At 34.5% G+C, this 21985-nt stretch overlaps 1 protein-coding gene and 1 pseudogene across 1 annotated transcript; one reads left to right on the top strand and one right to left on the bottom strand.

Annotated features, from left to right (window-relative positions):
• Nucleotides 1-9564: 9564 nt before the first annotated feature.
• Nucleotides 9565-10799, top strand: LOC114190987 (photosystem II reaction center PSB28 protein, chloroplastic-like). The gene is made up of 2 exons (XM_028080094.2): nt 9565-9730; nt 10206-10799. Exons 1-2 carry the CDS (start codon nt 9658-9660, stop codon nt 10670-10672), a joined length of 540 nt encoding a protein of 179 aa, XP_027935895.1. The 5' UTR covers nt 9565-9657; the 3' UTR covers nt 10673-10799.
• A 2716-nt stretch (nt 10800-13515) lies between these two features.
• Nucleotides 13516-16109, bottom strand: LOC114190986 (xyloglucan galactosyltransferase MUR3 pseudogene; annotated as a pseudogene).
• Between the last annotated feature and the right edge of the window lie 5876 nt (nt 16110-21985).

The following is a 21985-nucleotide window of genomic DNA, read 5'->3' as shown; positions in this document are numbered from 1 at the left end:
GAATATGATAGTTTGCTTTGTAAAGTTATTCATGGGTAGAATGTTTTTGAGAGATCAAATTGATAGGTCGGTCCTTTTCAATGTTGTACTTTTTAATAATTTGATGTTCGATATTGTGATACGTCTGTGTAATAATTTCCTATGTGGTCGTGAGATAATGATATGATTTAAATATGGGAATATAGTAACACAATCAAGCAAGAATAAAATATTTCTTATAAAACTAAATAATACAAAGATGAAAGTGTTAAATCTCACCTTCATTAAAGATAAGAAAGTTTATAATTGAATACACAGTTGAATTAAGTTTAAATTTTATTTTTTATAAAATTTATTTGAAGTTTACTTCAAAATATGTTTGAAAACGTTTTAGGAGAAGTGATTTAACTTAATGGAAAAATTGATTTTGGTTAATAAAAAATTAGAAGGAATTGATTTTGTTTGATGTGAATTTATTATTTTCAATTGATTTTAAATATTGATTTTGAGTGTTTTTAAATAATTTATTAACATGAATTGATTTTAAAAATTGATCGGGATGTTTTGAAAGTGATTTATTGGAGTTTATATATGTTACTCTCTTTGGGAAGATTTATTCTTAGGCTTATCTTTCAAAGTTAACTTACACTAAAGTCTAAAGTCTCTTTTAAGAATAAGTGTATTTTTCTTTTTGCATACAACTTGCCGTTTAGCATGACTTTTAGATAGAAAAATAATAGGCTAAAAAATTATCAATTTAGGTAAAAAAAAATACTACTTTGTTATTTTATTTTAGTTAGAAAATATAAAATTAATTTATTTTAATTATATTTATGAAAATTTTATAAAATTTGTCAATTTTTTTTTTCAAAATATAAATTTTCTTTTAGATACTGCGAAAATAATTTTATCAATAATAAACAATAACTTCATAGAAATTAATATTTTTATGACATTCATAAACAAAAGTCGGAAAATGCTGCTTTCCTGTCCATCATCTGTCCGCGGCTAATTCATTCATAATTGACCATTGAAAATTCAACACAACATCATTATCACTGATGGAGATAGGTCTGACATAAAACTATTATTTAAGCAAAAAAATCACCCACTTCTTTGCTCTTAGTATATTCTAAACTCATCGTAGCGTAATTTCCTTCCTCTTCAAGTCATTTTCATAACCATGTAAAGAATGTTAAATAAATAAACTATCAGTTTTAATAATTTAAAATAAAAGTAAAAGAAACTTAAAAATATGTAGATACTTATTATCTCCGTGATCATATTGATTAAAAAAATTAAATATTAGTTATATTCATATTCAATCACCGTAAACATTCTTTATCAAAATCATAAAAAATTGAATAATATTCTTAAAGCTTTTGTTTATCATCTATTTCACTTTTGGTATTGTTTATTAGCATATTAATATAATATTTTTAACAAAACTAACTTTTACGTTATGTTTGTATTGAATAAATTACTGTTTATGCATATGCAAGAGCGATTGTGTAATTTGTTTGTTTCAATGAATTTGGGGTGAAATGTGAGTGACGGAATAACCCTTCTCAAATATCACTCTCGCAAAAGTGAGGAGAATGCAAGGGAAAACCATTCAAATTGATGAAATTATGTGGCCCTCATAATTTGATATATCTTGTTTTTTACTTTTTACTGTAAGAGGAGCTAGATTCCCTAGAGAGATTCCTGTCCTGACTAGGGATGTCAAAAAAATCCGTACCCGTGAATATCCGCGGATAAAATCCGAAATAAATAGAAAATGGATATTAAAAATGGATACCCGCTACCCGTGGGTATGGGTATTTTTGATACCCGCATGTTAACGGGGCGGGTACGGATATCATAGTATCCGTACCCGTGGATACCCGTATCCGCTAAACTTTAATTCAGAAAAATTATTACCCCACAAATGAGTCAAAACATTATGAATCTTCATTATATTAGTAAAAACTTTAATTCAGAAAAAGTATATATATATATATATATATATATATATATATATATATTAGTAAAAACATTATGAGTCTTCATTCAATAATGGTGGTCAGATTCTTACCCCACAAATGAGTAAATTACTTCCATATACTGTAGAGGCATTGATGTGTCTTTAAGACTGGTTATGGACCAATATGGAAGGTAATGAAATTAACATTTTTACTTAGTATTTTAATTAAGTGATTGTTATAAATTTTTACTGAACTCCTTATGTTTTAAGGCTCTTCTAGATTAAAATTGGACAACATGAAACTTTATACAATGTTGCAAGGGGTGGATATTGATTAAGTTAGTAATTTCTTTAATATTTTATTCAAAAATAAACTACAATATAAATTGGTAGTGATTTTTTATTTGTTTGTTTTTTAAGAATCAATCGGAGAAAGGGAACTAGTCGATCCAAACAATAATTATGGTTAAATAATTATTTTTTAAAATATTTTTGTAAATATCCGCGGGTACCCGTGGATACCCGCGGATATGAAAAAAATAGACGGGTACCCGCATAACGGATACCCGACGGATATGGGTACGGGTACGGGGCGAATATTTATTTAGCGGGTAGGGTACGGGGGAACTACTACCCGTACCCTACCCGCCCCGTTGACATCCCTAGTCCTGACCTTCAATTTTATGTAACTATTAAAATATAACTATAAAAATTACAATTAAATCAAACTATTATTATTAATAACGCTAAGTTTCGTTTTCCATCAATTTCTTATATAGGAATTTTTAAGATACTTTCCATGTAAGAGTTATATAGCAAGAATCATAAACTTAATACCTAAATTTTATAAGAAGCTTTTGTTAAATTAAAGTCATGCAATATAAAATTTGTGATGGTATATTTTAATACTAAAATTTTTGTGTTTTAAATTTTAAAATTGAAATATGAATAGAAATTTACAAAAATGTATTTTATAAGACACATATCTTAGAGTAAAAATTTCAAAATTTATTTTGAAATAATATATAATGAATAAAGTAAAATAAAATAATATAGCTATTGGAGATGGACGTACATGTGAAAAAAATATTACTCCATTGCTTTGTTTTGTTTTTAATATATATTCTTTCACACTGGCGGAAGAAAATGGACTTAATTTATTGACCTGAATTGACTTGGAAATATAATGTAAACTAGAGCGCCACCAAACCTGACTAAAGTTGACCAAGAATACTAACCCCACAAATTCTTGTATCAATAAATATAATTTATATATCACAATTTCCAATTTCTTAATTTAAAAGGGGTGAATTAAAAGTGGATTAAAATATTATTATTCTCTAATTTGGATTTTTTGTTATTTTATCATTTCTTTTTTAGATTTTAAAATTATTAATTTGAATTATTTTATGATTTTCTTTTTAAATTTTTAATTTGCATTAATTTACTAATCATCTACTATTGAAGCTGAAATTATTTTTTAAATATTAAATGTTATGTTAGATTTACGAAATTATACAGTTTCAACTAGTATGTACACGCTATATTTTGTTTATTTCATGATGAGTTCCTAACTACTACCAAGGATGGAGGTACATGACACATATTTAAAGAGAATAAAAATGTTTAGAAGGGGAGTCTCTTCACCTTCTTTTGATTTAGTTTTATGTTGACTTGATTTTGGTTGACTTGTTGGTCATAATTGACTTGACTTAAGTTGACATGTTGACTCTTTGATTGTTTTGTTTTGTAGGAAAAAGCTAAACCCAACTTGGAGGAGGTTAACACATGCTAGGAGTCTCTTTGGAAGATTGGAGAGCCATTTTTACCTTCTCTTGTAGAAGGTCAAAGGTGCCACATGTGAAGGCTTGGAGACATGGTTAGGGTTGTCTCTTTTTCAAGACACCTCATTTAGATCTAGTTTCTCATATTATAAGTAGAATAAAATATATATTCATGTAAATTAAAACCATTACCTCCATTACCTATAACATGTACAGTTCACACTCTACTCGACTCACATCCTACATGTGGTCGTTGAGCGATCTCCTTTAGTAGAGGGATATGAAGAGACTTCAAAAATAACTAGTTGTACCAAGTTTAGTGAAAAATGGCTTCTAAGAGTGAAAATTGTGTTTCATGCCCCGTAAATGCTTTGAAAAAGTTTCAATATGATGAAATATGTAGGATAAATGCCTATAACTATCCAACAATCACAGATTCACGAAATTGTTAGGAATAGTCCAAGTGTGAATAAAAAAGTCTCACATTGGATAGAAGAGATAAAGTTAAACACTATATAAGAATAAAGACTCATAACGTCATTGTCTTAAGGTTTTGAGGTTAAAGTGGTGTCAAATGTCTTATATGTGTAAGACTAATGTCATATAACCATATAGAATCACAATCTCTTAATAACTATAACCATAACCCATATATGAATATATATATATATATATATATATATATATATATATATATATATATATATATATATATATATATATATATATATATATATATATATATATATAAACCCATATATGAAAATCTCTCAATGACTCACCCTTGAAAGGAGATTTTGGGAATAGTCCAAGTGTGAGTCAAAAAGTCTCACATTAGATATAATAGACAAAGTTAAATACTATATAAGAATAAAGACCCATAATACCATTGTCTTAAGGTTTTAGGATTAAAAGTGGTATCAAATGTCTTATATGTATAAAACTAAAGTCATATAACCATATAAGACTATAATCTTTCGATGACTATAACCATAACACATATATGAAATAAATATATATAGCCCATAAGAAATCACTATCCAAACCATACTTTCAAGTAAGAAAACTAAGTCAATTATGCATATCTTTGTGTAATCATGGGTCTGAATGTGTAGTAATGCATAAACACGTAATCTTATCATTTAGACATAATTAATACGATGATAATGAGTTAATAAAACGGAAAATTCACCTAAAGAACTAATGCAAAATAAATTTTCTAATTGTAGCTAGTCTAGATAGCCTAAAATGCAGTGCATGGATGTGACATACTTACAATTGTTACAAAAATCAATAACACACGTAACTTATAAAACATCGTGATAGTACTTGAAATTTATTAAATGAAGATTGGTCATTTGAAGATAGAAAATAATACACATATCATATGGCTTTTGTGAAGAGTGCTTCCGAACAACTAATGTCATTAAAACCTCTTATAATATTGGTTTCACCAAACATCTTAATATAGCCATGATAATGAACCTAAGTAGCAGGACAATTGTTGATCGTATCAAATAAAGAAATTATCAGTGAAACTGGTTAGGGAGACGATAAGAAACAAATCGCTCAAAGAGAACATAAAAGTTGCATTGTTGCCCAACTGTCACTGTCGCTCAACTCTCGTTCAACTCCAAAGACAATGGCTCAAAGCATTATAATCGAAATAATCTATCATAATTACAAGACCAGGGAAAAGATTCAAAACAAGATCACCAATCTCAAAGCAAAATTACTCAAATTGGTGATGGAGGTGAAAGGGAAGAAACCTGCAAGTAACCGCTCTGAGTAATTGATCTTGTTCTCAAAAGCAATCAGAAGAGTATTGAAGCAAATGAAGATGGAGTTGAAGGAGAAGTAATGAGTTCTGAAATTAAGATGGAGACGAAGCTTTTACTTATAACATAGTGATGAATGCTATGAATGACAATGAGGATCAATAAGCAATGAACATTGAAGATTTTCGGCAAAGAAAAGATTGGCCAAAATGAAAATATGCAAAAGAAGCATAATTATATTTGCTTGCTAAACGAAAGGTTTTTGGACGTATAGTTCGCACACCTGAAGTTGTGAAACCTGTTGGGTACATATGGATTTTTGCGCAAAAATCAAATTAAGAATGATGAAATTGTTAGATACAAAGCACAATTGGTTGCTCAAAGTTGTTCACAAAACCTTGTAATGATTTGTGAAAAAAACAAATTCACTAGTATTAGATGCAACATCATTGCAATATTCGATTATCCTAGTTGCACAACAAGGTTTGCATTTACATCTAATGGATGATGTTACAACCTACTCGTACGGTTCTTTTGAGAATCATATTTATATGAAAATCCTTGAAGGATTTTATTTGCCCAACAAGACAAATTCTAAAGAGGGTTATTCAATAAAATTGAACATGCTCTTTTATTGATTAAAGCAATCAGGACGTGTATGGCATAACTGTCTTATTGAGTACTTATTAAAAGAAGAATATAGAAATGGTCCTATTTGTTCTTGTATTTATATGAAAAGATCCAAAAATAAATCTGCCATAATTATTGTTTATGTAGATGACATAAACATCATTGGAACTCCTAATGAGCTCACAAAGGCAATTGATTACTCAAAGAAATAATTTGAGATGAATGATCTTTGAAGGACAAAGTCTTATTTGAAATTAAAAAATTGAGTATTTAAATAAAGATGTTATTAAGGTGCATGATAGTTCACAACACTAGGGAATGAGAGGAGCTTCTTCCTCACATAGAGTTTGCATACAATAGGGTTGTTCACTCTACCACCTCCCACTCTCCCTTTGAAATAGTGCATGGCTTTAACCCTTTAACCCCTCTAGATCTTCTTCCCCTTCCCACTCATGAGGCATGGACATGCCAAGATGGGCAAGCAAAAGCTAATATGATCCAAGACTTGCATGCTTAAGTCAAGGACACCATTGAAAGGAAGGTAAAGAAGTATCAAGAGGTGGGAAACAAAGGAAGGAAGGAAGTCCTTTTCAAGGAAGGGGATTGGGTGTGGCTTCATTTGAGGAAGGAAAGATTTCCTACTCAAAGGAAGTCCAAAATTCTTCCAAGAGGGGATGAATCTTTTGGCCGAGAATCCTTGGCATTTATCTACACTTGGAGGTAAGAAAGCTAAGCATGAGCAAAGCAAGGAGAGTGTGATGGTGGCATGGAGCGTGTGACATTGGTAAGAAGAGTGTGACATGCCACTTGGCGTCATCAAGGCTCATCTCCTAATCACACGACCTCCAATCAAGCTTCTCCTCCAAGCTACATTCTTATTACATCTTTGTTGCATCTTTATTTCATTTAGCCGACCATGTTGCCTATAAATGGGGTCATTCTACTCTTATAATGGTTACTCTTGAATTGCTAATAGATTCTAGTGTTGAGATCACTCCACCTTTCTATTAATTTGAGAGCACACATCGCTATCCTTCTCCAACATTTCCTCTAGCCACCTTCCATTTCAAAGTTCCATTTCTACTCTTTATCTTCATCAATCTTCCATTGTCGAGATTTTACAGCACCTTCTCCCCCATTTTCGCTGCATTGCTATGGATCTCCTTCCACTTCTACTCCAAGGAGCTCCATCACTTCCTAGACCTATCCATGTGCACCTATGTTGACCTACCTTCTAGAATATGCTAGGTTTATTTTGTAATCCTCCTACATTGTTGTTTTGCTAAGAGGCCCTTAGACTCTTCTATTTAAGGGGACTTCTAACACTTGTAAAGGGGTTGAACATTTTAAGGAATTTATACACTTTGTGTTTCAACCTTTTTGTGAGAGCATTCCTCCTTAGGGAGTGGATTTCTTTCAAGCCTTATCTTGCCTTGGCAAGTGGCGGCATACACCATTCATCTTCAAGGTTGCCATGGCTTCTTCTAGCCTAGCCTTGTAGTGGTGTGATCGCTCCATCCATTCCATTTTCCTTGCTTTTCATTTTAATTTTCTCCCCTTCTTTGTTTCGGTTTTCACTATTGAATGCGTTTCCTTTTGATTTTTCAATTATAATCAATCCATTCTTCTCTTCTCTAGAACCTTGGAAAGGAACCTTCACATCTAGATAACTTGCTATCTTAATGTCCAATGGGGATTTCCTTGGTTTTCTTAATCAATCATCACCATATTCATTAATCTTATAAAAGGAACAAGATAATCCTACATCACTTATCATACAAGAATTTCCCCTTTGTTCAAGTCAAGAAGAAGATATTATTGAACCCTTGTAGGTTATCAAAATCAATAGACCGATGATTTGTTAAAATTGGAATGATGGGGAACTAAACCAAGCATAGACGTCAGAGATTGAGAAAAATAACAAAAAAAATCTAGAACAGGAGAGAGGATGAAGATAGAAAATTCACTTACCAAGGAGATAGAATAGGGAGACACAACGGTGAGAGATGTTGAATAAAAGAGAAGAATCGATGAAGGGGTGTGTGGGTGTTTTCCTTAAGAGGAAGAAGGACGAAACCTTAACCCCTCCTTTTTAGCCAATTCCAGCATCCACACAATGTTCAACGCGTCTTTAACGAAAGAGAAAAGGCAAAGAACTTGTTCCCAGTAAAAAAAAAAAAAACTTGAAGAGGTTTCGATGGTGAGAGATGAGAGACACGGAGGTGGAACAAATGAAAAGGGTTGGCTTGAAACCTTAATTGCAAATGCACCTCTTCGGCTCTGGACTACACCAGTCAATGCAAATGCCACGTCATAGAGGTTAAAAAAATTGAAAATTGAAAATCAAAATGTCACATAATGGTGATATGTAGACAGGTTAAAAAATGGTTAAATTTAGTGGGTTAAAGTATCATTTTCCTTCTAACTATAGGAAGAGAAGGATTCATTTTAGAAATACATGTATAAATATGTGGTGACCGATTGAAATCATCTTAATAAATTATTATAGTAAAATGATATTTTGACAATTAAATTTTGAAACTTTCTTTCACAATCTAAAATAGTATCTTCTAAATAGTTTTGAAATATAAAAAAATAAAAAAATAAAAAATCAATTAAAAAACATCAAGTCAATTTGAAGATAAAAATATTAAAATTTAGTTATTAAAATCATTTTTTATTACTATAACACAAAAACCCGTTAGGCTCATGAAAGCTCAAGTACCCGTATGGCTGAGTAAATTATTATAACACAAACACGAAAATCCATAAGGACAATTCAGACATGTCCCGTACAAAATGGTGGTGCTGGTAGAAAATAGGGGTTGCAGAAAGCAATATGTAGTGTCACCATATTGACCAATAAGATCAGCTTCCCAGACAATAATACTAATTTACTCATGTCACCATACTTTTTATTTTAGTTTTGAATTTCACTATTGTAGATTTGATAAAATGATATATGTTGACAGTATTACTGCTGAATATAAAAACAAATTAATTATTGTTTTTACTAAATTTATACAGAGTATTTCTAAAATTGAATACGAAACACTCAAAAGTTAAATTGTTGTGTCCTAGTAAAAAAAATTCCAAATTCTAAAGAAAAATAAAAACAAAATTCACTTAGAAAAGATTTAATTTTCTTAGTTACTATTTCATTTATATATTTTACAATTCATCGGTTTAACTCTTAAAAATCTTATATTCCATCTCAGAAACACTTGGTATCAATATCATGAGAGTAATTACAGAAACAAGAAGCATCAAATAAATCTAATCCAGACAAAACTAAAATCTAGAAGTGATGATTGGTGAGGTGCCATGTCAGCATCTTCAATCGATTTTCACAAATCTGGCCACTCTCTCTCAGACACAATCCTTTACAAAAAGTGAAGAATTATCATCACAAATGAGTGGCTGTATTTGTTACACACCAAACATATTTTTGGACCACAATTTTATACCCCTTTATGCTAGAGAGAGTGTTGCTGTGAACTGCATCTCTCTCTCTCTGGCAATGGCAACTCTGCACTCTCTTGCATTGTCCTCTTCCTTCTCCAATTCACTTCACAAACCACGCTCATACTCAGGTACCATCACCCTCTTCTCACTTTTCTTCTCTAACATCGCTTTTTCAATTTTCCTATCAAATGTGAGTCTGAGAAAAAAAAAATCATTGAATAAAAAGACAAGATTAACAAATGGAGGTGGCATTGCATTCTTTTTCTGTTTCTGCCCTCTTTTTTTCTTTTAATTCCTGATATGATGCTTCATTTTTCATTATACACTTGAGTACAATTTTAGAAATTTTAGCTCTCAAACTTGTACGGATTTGATATAGTTCCATCTTGAGCACAAAACATTGAAGACATGCAAAGAGGTCATATGTTGGTGGTATCTTTTGATTGGTAGAGAAAAGTGACAGTAAAACCAAGAATCTACAAATGTTAACAGTTTCAAACTACACTGCACCATTCTATGTTTAAACCAGTTGTTGTATCAACTTCACTGAGCCTTCTTACCCTTGATACAAAAATATAGAAGTTAATATGTTTGTGTATGCAGTCCCATGTTCAATTGTTCATCAAAGTAGAAACTCCTCATTCAATGGTAAAACTTTGCGGATGCCATGTTTGAGGTTACGCTTGGTAACACAAAGCAGTGGCATGCAGATGCCTGTTGTGATGATGGTGAAACCAAAGATACAGTTCATCCAGGGAACTGATGAGCAAACAATTCCTGATGTGAGGCTGACAAAATCAAGAGATGGAACAAATGGCATGGCCATCTTCACATTTGATCAACCTTCAGTTTTCGATTCTTCAGGTGAAATAGGTGATATCACTGGATTTTACATGATTGATGAAGAAGGAGTGCTTCAGTCAGTTGATGTAAATGCTAAATTTGTGAATGGTAAGCCCTCAATAATTGAAGCCAAGTACATAATGCGGAGTCCAAGGGAGTGGGATAGATTCATGAGATTCATGGAGCGATACTCTAATGCAAATGGTTTGCAATTCATCAAAAAATGACTTTATCTTCTATTCTTTTTCCCTTTCTCAACTGCAACATAGTTTATGTTCATGTATAACTTCAATTTCCATACTCATCATGTCTTTTCTCACACCAAGATTTTATGAAATTTTGCTTCTCCTGCAACTTGGAAAGGTCATCATCATCATTCAATCACTTCCTTTCTGCTATTCTGTTTTCAATAAACAAGAAACTGTCTCAAGAAATATGCTATTCATATGTTTCCTTTTAATACCTTCTTCATGGATTACTTTGTAAAGCCTTAAATCAAATTTTGATTCCTATAAAAATCTAATTGCTGTATTTGATCCTCTAATTTGTTAAAAATAATCAATTTTGGTCCACCCTGATTTATAATTTTGAATAAGTTTTATATGGAAATCCTTTTACAAATTAATCTACAGAAGTCTGTATAAATAAACTTATCCAAAGGGCTATTAAGTAGAACTCTTTACATTAGAGCGCACTAAAGACAGAGAAAGGTGTTTAAAAATAATATATCTATTAATAATAGTTTAAACAGATTAGATAGTTCAAATACTTCAACAACAGTTCAGTTTAATTTAGTATATTTAAATTATAATATAGCTAAATTCATCTCAACAATTATAATTCAATTCAGTCGAATCACTTTTAGGTTTCCTCATCAGTGGCATTGTGACTAGATGCACCCAAATAGTTTCGGAGTGTTGCATGTGTCCTGAATATGTAAGACATCTTAATTCATACAAAGTTTATTCTCAGGATCAAACTCAATAAAAAAAATTACCCATTCAGGATTATTTTTAAGAAAAATAGACGAGTGTTGGTTGAATTTTTGTTCTGCACAATGTTTCACTCTCACTGATTTTGTATTTCATTACTTGTGCATCTTGCAATTCTTTTAGTTAAAAATTAAATGTTAATTAAATATAACCATAAACAGTTTTCTAATCGAGTATCTTAACTCATCTTTCTCTTCATCTCACAATTAATTTTTAGAGAAGATTAGAAGTGTTGAAATCAGGGACAAAACTACAAAATTTTCATGTGTTTTAATTATTGACTTTTTAAATTTCTGTGTTTTTACCTTAATGTTTTGGTTTCGGTCATTGGCAGATGTACACGTTTTTATATTATTGACCAAATTCATTCCTGGTCGTTTCATTAACTTATAAATTTATTGATCTATTAACTTTATTTTTTTAATCTAATGATGGATTAATTTATTTATCTATTAATTTCTGAATTATTACTTTTAAGTCATTAATTGATTAATTTATTAACTAAATAATAGATTAATGCATTAATCCATTCATTCATTAATTTACTCATTTATTAATCGTGGATTTATTAATTCATGAATTCGTTAATTTCATTATTTATATAAGTTATGAATACCCAATATTAAGTTATTATTTTATCTTGAATCCTAGCATATAGAAGTTAAATTTTAATTTTTTAAAAAAAGTAGAGTTCTTATTTATTTTTAGCCAACGTATCAATTTTGAAAATTAAAAAAAAAAATCATTTAGATTTCGTGTTGAGGAACCAAAATTCTAAACTCTATGTAAAAGAACTACAGTGTGAATTTCATGGAAGGAAGTTTAAAAAGAAAAAATAAATAAAATAAAAGCTATTGCCAAAATCAAATCACCAATTAGTCTAGCCTTACATGTTCACCAACCTTGGTCTATCAGTAATGAAAGCTGTGCAGGATCTGCCTCTCCCAGAGACACTAGTATTTGGGTCCCCCTTTCAACAATGTGAGCACATCATTGAAGTTAGTATTTGCAAAAGGGTGTCATCTGTTATCTAAAAAAATACAGCAAATTGTAAAAAGTATATATAAGTGTGTGGAAATACCATCAACCACCACTAACAGAGTTGTTTTTGTTGTTTTGATCTGTTCACAGCTCATTATTTTTATCTCTCTAATACATTGCACATCTTATTTCACACGTCTCATTCTTCTCTTCCCATCTCAGTCCAATTCTAGAAGAAATTGAAAAATATTAAACATGAACAATAGTCAAACTTCTATAAAACAGGCTAACCATGCCAGCTTTTTACTCTTCCTTGGTTTATCCAGTTGTTCTCGATTTCTTCTGTGGACAAATAGGAATAAACTACACGCAAACACACAGGAAAGGTTTATTAAACAGAGAGCTAACAATGATAATTTATCAGCATTACCAGCTAAACATTTCCATTAAGGACAAAAATAACATTTAGCAGACTGTCATATATCAAAAAACACTAAACATCTGAAAGTATGATGAAGTGTTTCCTCAAAGCAAAATCTACACGTCAATGCAGTTCGTTTCAAATATAAAAGCAATTATCAAAACTTTTCTGCTACCGACTATTTATTGGTCATTTAACAATCACTGATATCCATTGGACACAGTATTATGTAATACCATGGAATTTTATACTTTAGTTAATCAAATCTTAGATTTAACTAACTACCAACTTTTTGACAAAAAATGTAGATACGGGAGTTATACAGACTAGAGAGCATCTTACGTGGGGAAAAAATTCTCATGCATCAATTTGACTATGCTCATTCTAATAAAATGAATGAATCAATTTAACTACGCTTATACATTTCTCTACTTGCCTCCACAGGTAGCTAAACAATGCAGGGGCATTCAGCAAAATTAAGTAACCCAATATACTAAAATGAATGTATTTAACTATGAATAGAGGAATCAGACAAAGAAACAATGAAAAAGTAGAAAATAATAGAACGTTTACTTAACTGAAAATGATCAAATATCTCAACAATTTTTTAGAGTGTGGGTGTGGGTGTGGGGCTGATGCACAGGCGAAATGATAATTCAACTGGGCTATCCGTGACTTCAACGGTTAAACATGCTTGGGTTTACCATTAATTGTAATAAATGTTTATATTTCCTATATGAATCAAATGAATGAAACTATTACATGAAAGGAATTATTAAACCTCCCAATGCATTCTACGAACCACTGAGTGAGGAGAATACACGAAGCAGAAATCAGAAAAAATCTATAACACAAAAATGTGTAAAGCAAAAGAATATGTCTCTATATTGGGGGTTTCACTGGGGAAACTTGTCCTTAGACATATTCAGCATTAAGTTCACAGCAAGACCTAGTAATAATTTGTAAGTCCTCCCCAATTCAAATCATTTCGGAGTCTGCATTGAGCCTAACTGCAGCACCCTGCAGTTTTTTAACCCCTTCTTTACTCTATGATTGATTTACTTGCTCATTCTTCCAAGAATTTTTTGCAGCTTCAGCAGACGAATCATTGGAATCTCCACTACCATCCTTTGGTTTGGAGAAGAAAGGATCCCATTCATGAGGTCCCACCTCATGCTCTCCCTCAGGCAACAAAGCGTATTTCCAACTGTTCTCCTCAATGAAGCCGTCATGTGTGCGACCTTCAATGATGTCCTTCCTCAAATTTGTAACCTTGTCAATTACTGCTTGTACAGCAACGTCAAATGCATCTTTAAGAGTTTCTAATTTGGAGCGAGGATCAGCATATACTAGCCTTGGAATGAGACTAATGACCTCTTCTCTCATGATCTTCACTTGTTCAGGAGGTATCTCACTAAGCCTTTCCTCTATACTGATATTCCTCTTACGGATATCATCCTCTGGAATGAAGACAGAATACTTGGTGTAATTCTTGGGAAGATGCCAAGTATACTGTGTATATGCTGAGCCAGGATGGAAGAAGACGGGTATACAACCAGCCAACATTGAGTCAAAAGCAGATCTTCGTGTGTATGAATCACCCTGGGGTTGCAAGCAGAAAAGCGAGCTTTGAAACATCTTCATTATGCTGTCGGGAGAGTGACATTTGCTTTCTCCAAAATCACATTCCAACAGCTTACAAACCTTTGACCTTCTGCATTGATCAATTAACTGACCCCTGATTGATTTGGGGTTGCCAGGACGGGGAGCACCAGCAAAGGAGAAAAGCCACTTCCTCTCTAGTTGCCTCATTCTATCCTGCCAAATGAACACATCAGCATCCTTGGCTGGGTGGAAGTATGTAGGATACGGAATCCCAAAATCATTCGCATTCCAAGGACTGGACTCAACCACAAGCATGGACATATTCTTTGCCGCTGGTAAAAACAAAAGCTTATTGCCCCAATCTGATTCTTCCTCAGACAGTCTCCTGAAATCCCACGTTATCCTTCCTGCAACAAGAAAATGGTCTCTGCCATTATTTATGCTCCACTCTGGCCTCTTCATGAGCCACTCAACCAGATCAAGCGAAGCTGCATCCCTCATTGAAATATTATAACCCCAAAGATAGCGCGCAATGTCAAATCCAGCATAGAAGGGTACAAAAACCGCAGCAGCAACAGAGGAATCATTTGTCAAACATTCATACTGTTTCATCCGATTGCTGAATATAACATCAACAGCAAACTGATTGGTAGCATACCATCCAGTATCAGAGAAGACCCCTTCAACATTCTCAAGGGGCGGACCAAGGCCAGAATTGGTGGTGAACTTGCACATATTAGTCCAAAGACTCAAACTCCTGCATTCCTTCAGCATATCCTCGTTGAACCTGGAGGGAAGATCATGCACATAAATGTACCTCCCCCCACAGGGATCACTCTTGTTTTCAGCAGCTCTCATTGCTGGCATGAAAGGGAAACTCTTCTCGGTGTGAGTGTCACTACGTCGCACCTCAGGCTGAGGGAACCCAATCTTCCTAGGAGGGGCCTGCACTTGAGGGGAATCCATTACATGGATCGGGGCAGGTTGATAATGAAGGGAGACAGGTGTTGTGGACAGGGTTGAGTGCTGATCAACATCAGTATTGTAATTACTCTTGCTATTGCTATTGTTATTATCTCTTGCAAGCACCACAAAATGGAAGTAAAGGAGCAAAAACCAGAAGACAGCAGAAAGGGATGCCAAAAAGCAAAGGCGGGGATTCTGATTCTTTGGTGCCCCCTTCTCCGTTTGGTCAGAGCGTCTTCTCATCGCATTGCAATTGAAAACCGCTGACTCAATCAATTCATAGGACACAGAGCCAAATCACAAAAACCTAAACCTAATAACAGAGATTCTGAATACAGAGTAATCTGAGAGCTCAAAAGAACAAGACATGAGAAGTGTACAACCAAAGAGGATCACAAGAAAAAGAAAGGAGCAGTTAGAAGGGAGAGAAAAAGAAAACGTGATTGAATGGATGAGAAGTAGCAGTGTTTGATTGAATTTGATGCTCTCTTAAATGGGAACGAGATTTGGCGGAGAGAGAGAGAGAGAGAGGAATCTAGGATTTGAGGGAGTGAATTGTGCAGAGAGAGGGGGGTTGGCGCATGTTAGTAACGTGCGCTGGGGTTGTGTTGTATGTCGGTGTCGCATAGGATTGGGACGCGTAGGGTTGATGAGAATGTGAGGATGTTCCCATCATTGCATGAATCTGTTGTAATAACTCCGACTTTATTATTTTTTCTTTCTATTTTAAAAAACAAAGTTTGTATGGTTTCTTAGTTTTTAAACTGAGAAAAGGGGAAGAAATGGTAATTCTGAACAAAATGAAGATGTGATTAGGCAAATTGTTTGACGTGAGCGTTGATTGGCGCGGAAGGAGTCCTTTGCATAGGCGCCGCCCACAGTTACGCCAATTCCAGCCGACACCTAAAGCTAGATCGTAAATGAACCGTCTCACGTTTTTTCACACTCCGTTCCAATCTCGATGACAAATCTTTCTATCCAAAACTCGAGAAGAAATATTTAAATTGATTGCATCTAGGGTGTAAAAACTGACCCCATTACGGATCGAGTAAAATAATCCGACTTCATCAGGGTGAGAATAAACAGATTGAATTGAGTTCATATTTATTTTCTCATCTAATCTTTAATTCTAAATTTTTTATTGAATTTTGATTTTTAAAAGATTGATTTAATCGAGATTTATTCTAATTAGTTTTATCGAATATGAGATAAAAAACATGTTAAAAATAGTTTTTTAGTTGTATAAATGTTTTTTCTTGAATATTTTGAGGTGTATTAGTGTAGCTGCAGTTAAGTTGAGCTCATGGAAATGTGGAAATAATCAATTTCATGACACTTTAAAGATACATTCAAGAATAGAAAATTATCAAATTCACAAAAATAAGTCAAGTATAACATCCCATTTAATAGATAACTCTATTTAAATAAAACATTACATATTATAATATCCAAGAGCGCGAGACTTAGAATATAAGGATTTCACAACCATCCAAATATCTAATAAAGAAAACTAAGGCACACCATGGTACCACTAACAAAACAGAAAGATTCAACAAATGTAAAAAAACTTGCTCATAAGCAAGGCATTACAAAATGATGAAAACTCTTCCAACGTGGGTCCAAGAATGAGCTCCACTCCATACCATACCAACTAAGTTGCAACATTTTCATCATCACTGCGATTACTAGGGGTTCCCATATCTGCTCACACTAAATGGATTGGTGATATTTGCAAAAAGGAAAAACCACACACAAGACAAACACATGCAAATAGAAGGGAGCTAGAGTAAAAGGGTTTTTATCATACAACTAAGCATACAATTTAAAGGTCAAGCACACATAAATCAACTAAGCATGTCATAGCAACCCACAAGACTTTAAGACTCAATTATCCGGATACATATAATTAGTCGGATTCACCGGATGCTTGCACTTGTGGTGACCTCTTCTGCTCTGTAGAACCATTGCCAATGGGTTTCACCCTACCACGCACAAGGTCAACCTTCAAACATCTAAGGCCATTATCCTGCCAAAGATTAGGGCCTCTTGCTACTCTCACCACTTGAGTCAGTACGCTCTATGTGAGACTAACTGACTCTTTAGAGCTTCAGGATGCAATCCTTGCTTGAATCCTTACTTAATTATATATTGAGGCATCACCACGAAACCTTATTAAGAGGTTTGTGGAATTACGTCCATTACTTGAGGCACCACCTTGAGCTCTCACCAAGAGGGTCATGGAATTATGTCCACTACATGAGGCAACACCATGAACTCTCACCAAGAGGGTCATGGAATTACGTCGATTACACAAGACACCACCATGGGCTCTCACCAAGAGGGTCATGGAATTACGTCCATTACACAAGGAACCACCATGAATCTTACCAAAAGATTCATGGAATTACATCCAACTCATACCATAGTCATGCTTCACCAACCAACCATAGATTTATCATGCATACCAACCAGCCAAAATCATGAATCATGCATTTACTCATATCAAGCTCATCGATTCTCGTCCCATCGTGTCATATAGAATACATACCAAGCATCATACGTAACCTTTTTAAAGTAACAAACCAACCAATCATTAGAAACAAACATTTATCCAATCAACAATGTCAATCTCGCTCAAGCTAAGGAGCTCTCGCTCAGGCGAGAGGAACCCCTCGCTCAAGCTACCAACTCTCGCCTGGGCAAGACTGCAAATAGAGTGCACGTCGAGGTCTCGCTCAAGCTAGCCCATCTCGATCAGGTGAGACTACTCTCGCTCAGGCGAGTGGCCTTCGCATAGGCGATCCCTCGAAACAAAAAGGGGGTGAGCTGTTAATGTTCTCCCTCAAGCGAGAGCTCCTCGCTTAAGCAAGAGCTTTTGTAAGACCTGTGAAAATTAATTAATTAAATAAATAATTAATTAATAAATGCGGGTAGTGGGAGCCTTAATGACATTAAATTCTGACTTGTATGAAGTGGAAAAGTACTAGTTCAAGTGGTTGAGAGTGCTTGGTTGTGTTGAAAGGACTTGGGTTCAAGTCTTATGTATGCCATTTATGTGTTGTTTGATTTATTATTAATTTTAATAATATGCATGATTATGTTGAGTGATAACATAATTATAGAATTATGTGAATTATCATGAAATATTAATTGGTTGAATGGTTATGCATTGATTTGATGATAAGCATGGTATGGGTTCGAACCTTGGTGAACTCAAATTTGACTTTTTTTTTACTAAAAATTAGTTGAGGCATGAATATGAAAGGGTAGAGAAAATTCTAGCAGGGCAGCCAAGAGGGGCTAAAAAACAAATAAATAGTGGCCTTTAAATAGCAATTAAACTCATCATTAAACTTATTTTCGTTTTAGCATTAAAAACCATCAATCAAAGATAGGGCATTGGTGCTCAAGGGAAGACGCATAATTCCAATTCTAAGCAAAAGAAAATTCCAAGTTAGGGGAGTTAAACCTGTAATCGTATGTTTTTGATAATATTGCATGATTTTGATGATTTTATGCCATGAATTTCGTGCTGCATCTGAGGTGAATTAGGGGTTTAGGTGTTTTGGTATTGTTTTATTGAAATTCTTACCCAAATGTATGAATATGATGGGCTTATGCACTGTATATGTTGGTTATGGTTCCAATTTCGATTTTAGGGACTAAATTGGGTCTACATTATGTTTATATGTTTGTTGCACTGTTTTCCATTGTTTGGTATGGATTGGAACGAAGTTGGACATTTTTGCTGGTGTTTGTGTGCGTAAACAGTGCAGAAGTTTGCTATTCTCGCTCAAGCGAGCCAAGCTCGCCTAGGCGAGATTAGCAGAGAATTGAATCTGTTTCTGCTCGCGCGTCTCGCTCGAGCGGAGATTTTTTATCTTGGGCGACAGGCTATCTCACTTAGGCGTGTGTGTCTCGCTTAAGCGAGAACTCGTGAGTTTGAGTGGTTTTGCTCGAGCATCTTGCTCAGGCGTGGAACTCTGTTTTGGACGAAAGAGCGTCTCGCTTAGGCGAGAGCCCCTCGCCTAAGCGAGAATTTGAGGATTGATGTGGTGCTTTGTTTAACTCGCCACCTAGGCGAGGTACATGTTGTTCTGGTGAAGGATGGTCTCACCCAAGCGAGAAGGAGCTCGCTCAGGCAAGAGTTTGTGGACTGCTATTGTGCAACTTGCTAGCTCAGGCAAATGAGCCTAGCTTAAGCGAGATAGGCTTGTGTGTTTGGACGAAGTCTTTTAGCCTAAGCAAAGAAGAGTACTATGATGTATTTCAAGGAAATCGATAATGTTGTAACAAATTGGTTTGTGTTTGATTCGAATGCGTGGTCTATAAGGCTTCTAAGATATCTCAAAGGTGGGCTTGCTGGTGTTCCTTGAGTTGTGGCTCGGAATGTATCCCTTGAGTTGTGGCTTAAGATAGGGGTTAAGCACGTGGCATTCTCTGAGTTGTGGCTCATAATGACGTCCCCTGAGTTATGGCTCGGGATAGCGGATGAACACGAGGAACTCTTGGGTTGTGGCTTGGGTTGGCGAGTGTTGCGGGTGTGAGTGTGCTGGTTGTGACCAGTACGGATGGGTCCAGATAGATTGCCCTCCTCAGTAATTAGCTGACGAGTTTGGTAGTCTTGGGACGTTACAGACTATGTTCGTATTGGGAACTCCACCTGGCATTACGGTGTGTGATCTGTAACATGGTTTCCCGCATGTGCTCTATCGGTTATGGCCGATAGGTATGACAGCAAGACATCTTAAGGTACTCACAAGAAGATGTAGAACACGGTCAACATGGTTGTGGCCATGTGGAAGGAAAGGATGAGATTCCTTTGATGTTCTGTATATTAAATTATGGTTGTGGCCATATGAGATCAAAGGGTGAATTTTCCTTTGATATGCTTATGATATAAAAACATGGTTGTGGCCATGTGGGATGAAGGAAGGGAATTTTCTTTGGTATAATTAATTGGACATAAATATTTTATATACATATGATTGTTTGATATTAGCTCACCCTATCTGCTTGTGTGTGGTGATGATTGTGTACACGGTACAAGGGAGCAGATGATATTGCAGGTGGTTCTGGTGAGGCATAGGCTCGGAGCGCGGGCTAGTATGGGGACAAGATTTTACCAGAGTTTTTACTGTTTTGTATTTTAAGGATTTTGTAAACTCCTGGATTAATCTAGTGTGGTTTTCTTATCTATTCGATTTTATGAATTGTGAATTGAAACAATTATTATTGTAATAAGTTTTAAATTTTCCGTGTTTTTGGGAAATGATGTTTTATTAAATGAAGTTATTTATATTTTCTTTATTATAATAATTAAATTTGTAATATCTGGTCGGGATGTTACAGCTTTCGTTTTGAGCGACCAACCCGCTCGCCTGGGCGAGTTCAGCAGAACTCACCAGCTCTCACGCATGCCAAACTAGATTCAAACAAGAAATATACACCATATAATGTTCAGACCATCACGACAACAATTTAAACATGCAAGAACACAAGGACAGTCCAACAACAGGTAAAATAATCATAAATATGTGAAACCCTAGCTTCCCTTACCTGAAAAACGCTAGCAAATCTGTACCAACACTCGAAGAAGAGCACCACGGAACGTGGCAGCTTGCGAAACTGGAAAAACAACCAAGGAGGACGAAACTGAGATCCCAGTTGAGGTTACAGTGGAAACAAAGCTTCCAAACAGAATAGGAAACGAAAAAGGAACAAGGGTCTAGAGTTCTACTTACCTGAAAGTAGAGTTCGATCACCCAACGGAGGAACTAGCTCAAACCCTGACAGAGCTCTGAAAAGAGAGAAGAAAGGCTGAAAAAGGGGTTTTTTGCCAAGTGAATGCAGAATGAAGGGAAACAAGTGGTTGTAAGGGTCTTGGGTTACCCTATGGGTGGTCTTAGGCTCAACAGATGAGGCTAGGCCCTTAAACATTAAGAGCAGAAAAAGTGAGTCTTACATTCTCCCCAACAACAAAAATTTTTAACCTCGAAAATTCACTAATGTGGTAAGAAGAAAACTATGTTTTCCCCATTTTCTCTGACAACCGCCACATACACATGACTGATATAACGATTCCAACACCTATAGTCACTGGAAACTTTGCCTTTGTGCTAAGCGATATGTGTTCAACAGTGTAGATTGGTTTAGTCACTACTCTCGAAGCAACTCTTAACCTCCAACCTCAAAACTGGAATGCTCCTTCATACCTGACCAAGCAACTTGTATATGATATACTGACTCACCTACCATATGCTCTCCACTACCTCTTGTAGGTTTTTACCAAAGTCTCAGATGACTTCAAGTCTCAAACTAAAGCATGTTAGTAATTCACTTCACATCACCTTGTTCTCTCCTTTAAGCATCACTCTACTAACTTGATCACACTTGACTTCTGTCCTACTGCCCCACCATCAACACTCTTGACCACTTTCATGCATAACGACACTCATAACATCTTGCTTCCTTTGCTAATTTCAACCAAGGTAACAAAGTTCAATACCAAGTTATTCTATTTCCAATTTAAAACTTTCAACTGTTTCAATCACCATATCGTTTTGGCATCCTAT

This window comes from Vigna unguiculata, chromosome 7 (assembly GCF_037176805.1).
Source record: "Vigna unguiculata cultivar grain cowpea cultivar isolate G323 ecotype 2 chromosome 7, ASM3717680v1, whole genome shotgun sequence".
Lineage (NCBI taxonomy): Eukaryota > Viridiplantae > Streptophyta > Magnoliopsida > Fabales > Fabaceae > Vigna > Vigna unguiculata.
Note: the sequence above shows the minus strand (reverse complement) of the source record. Positions and strands in the feature narration are given on the sequence as shown.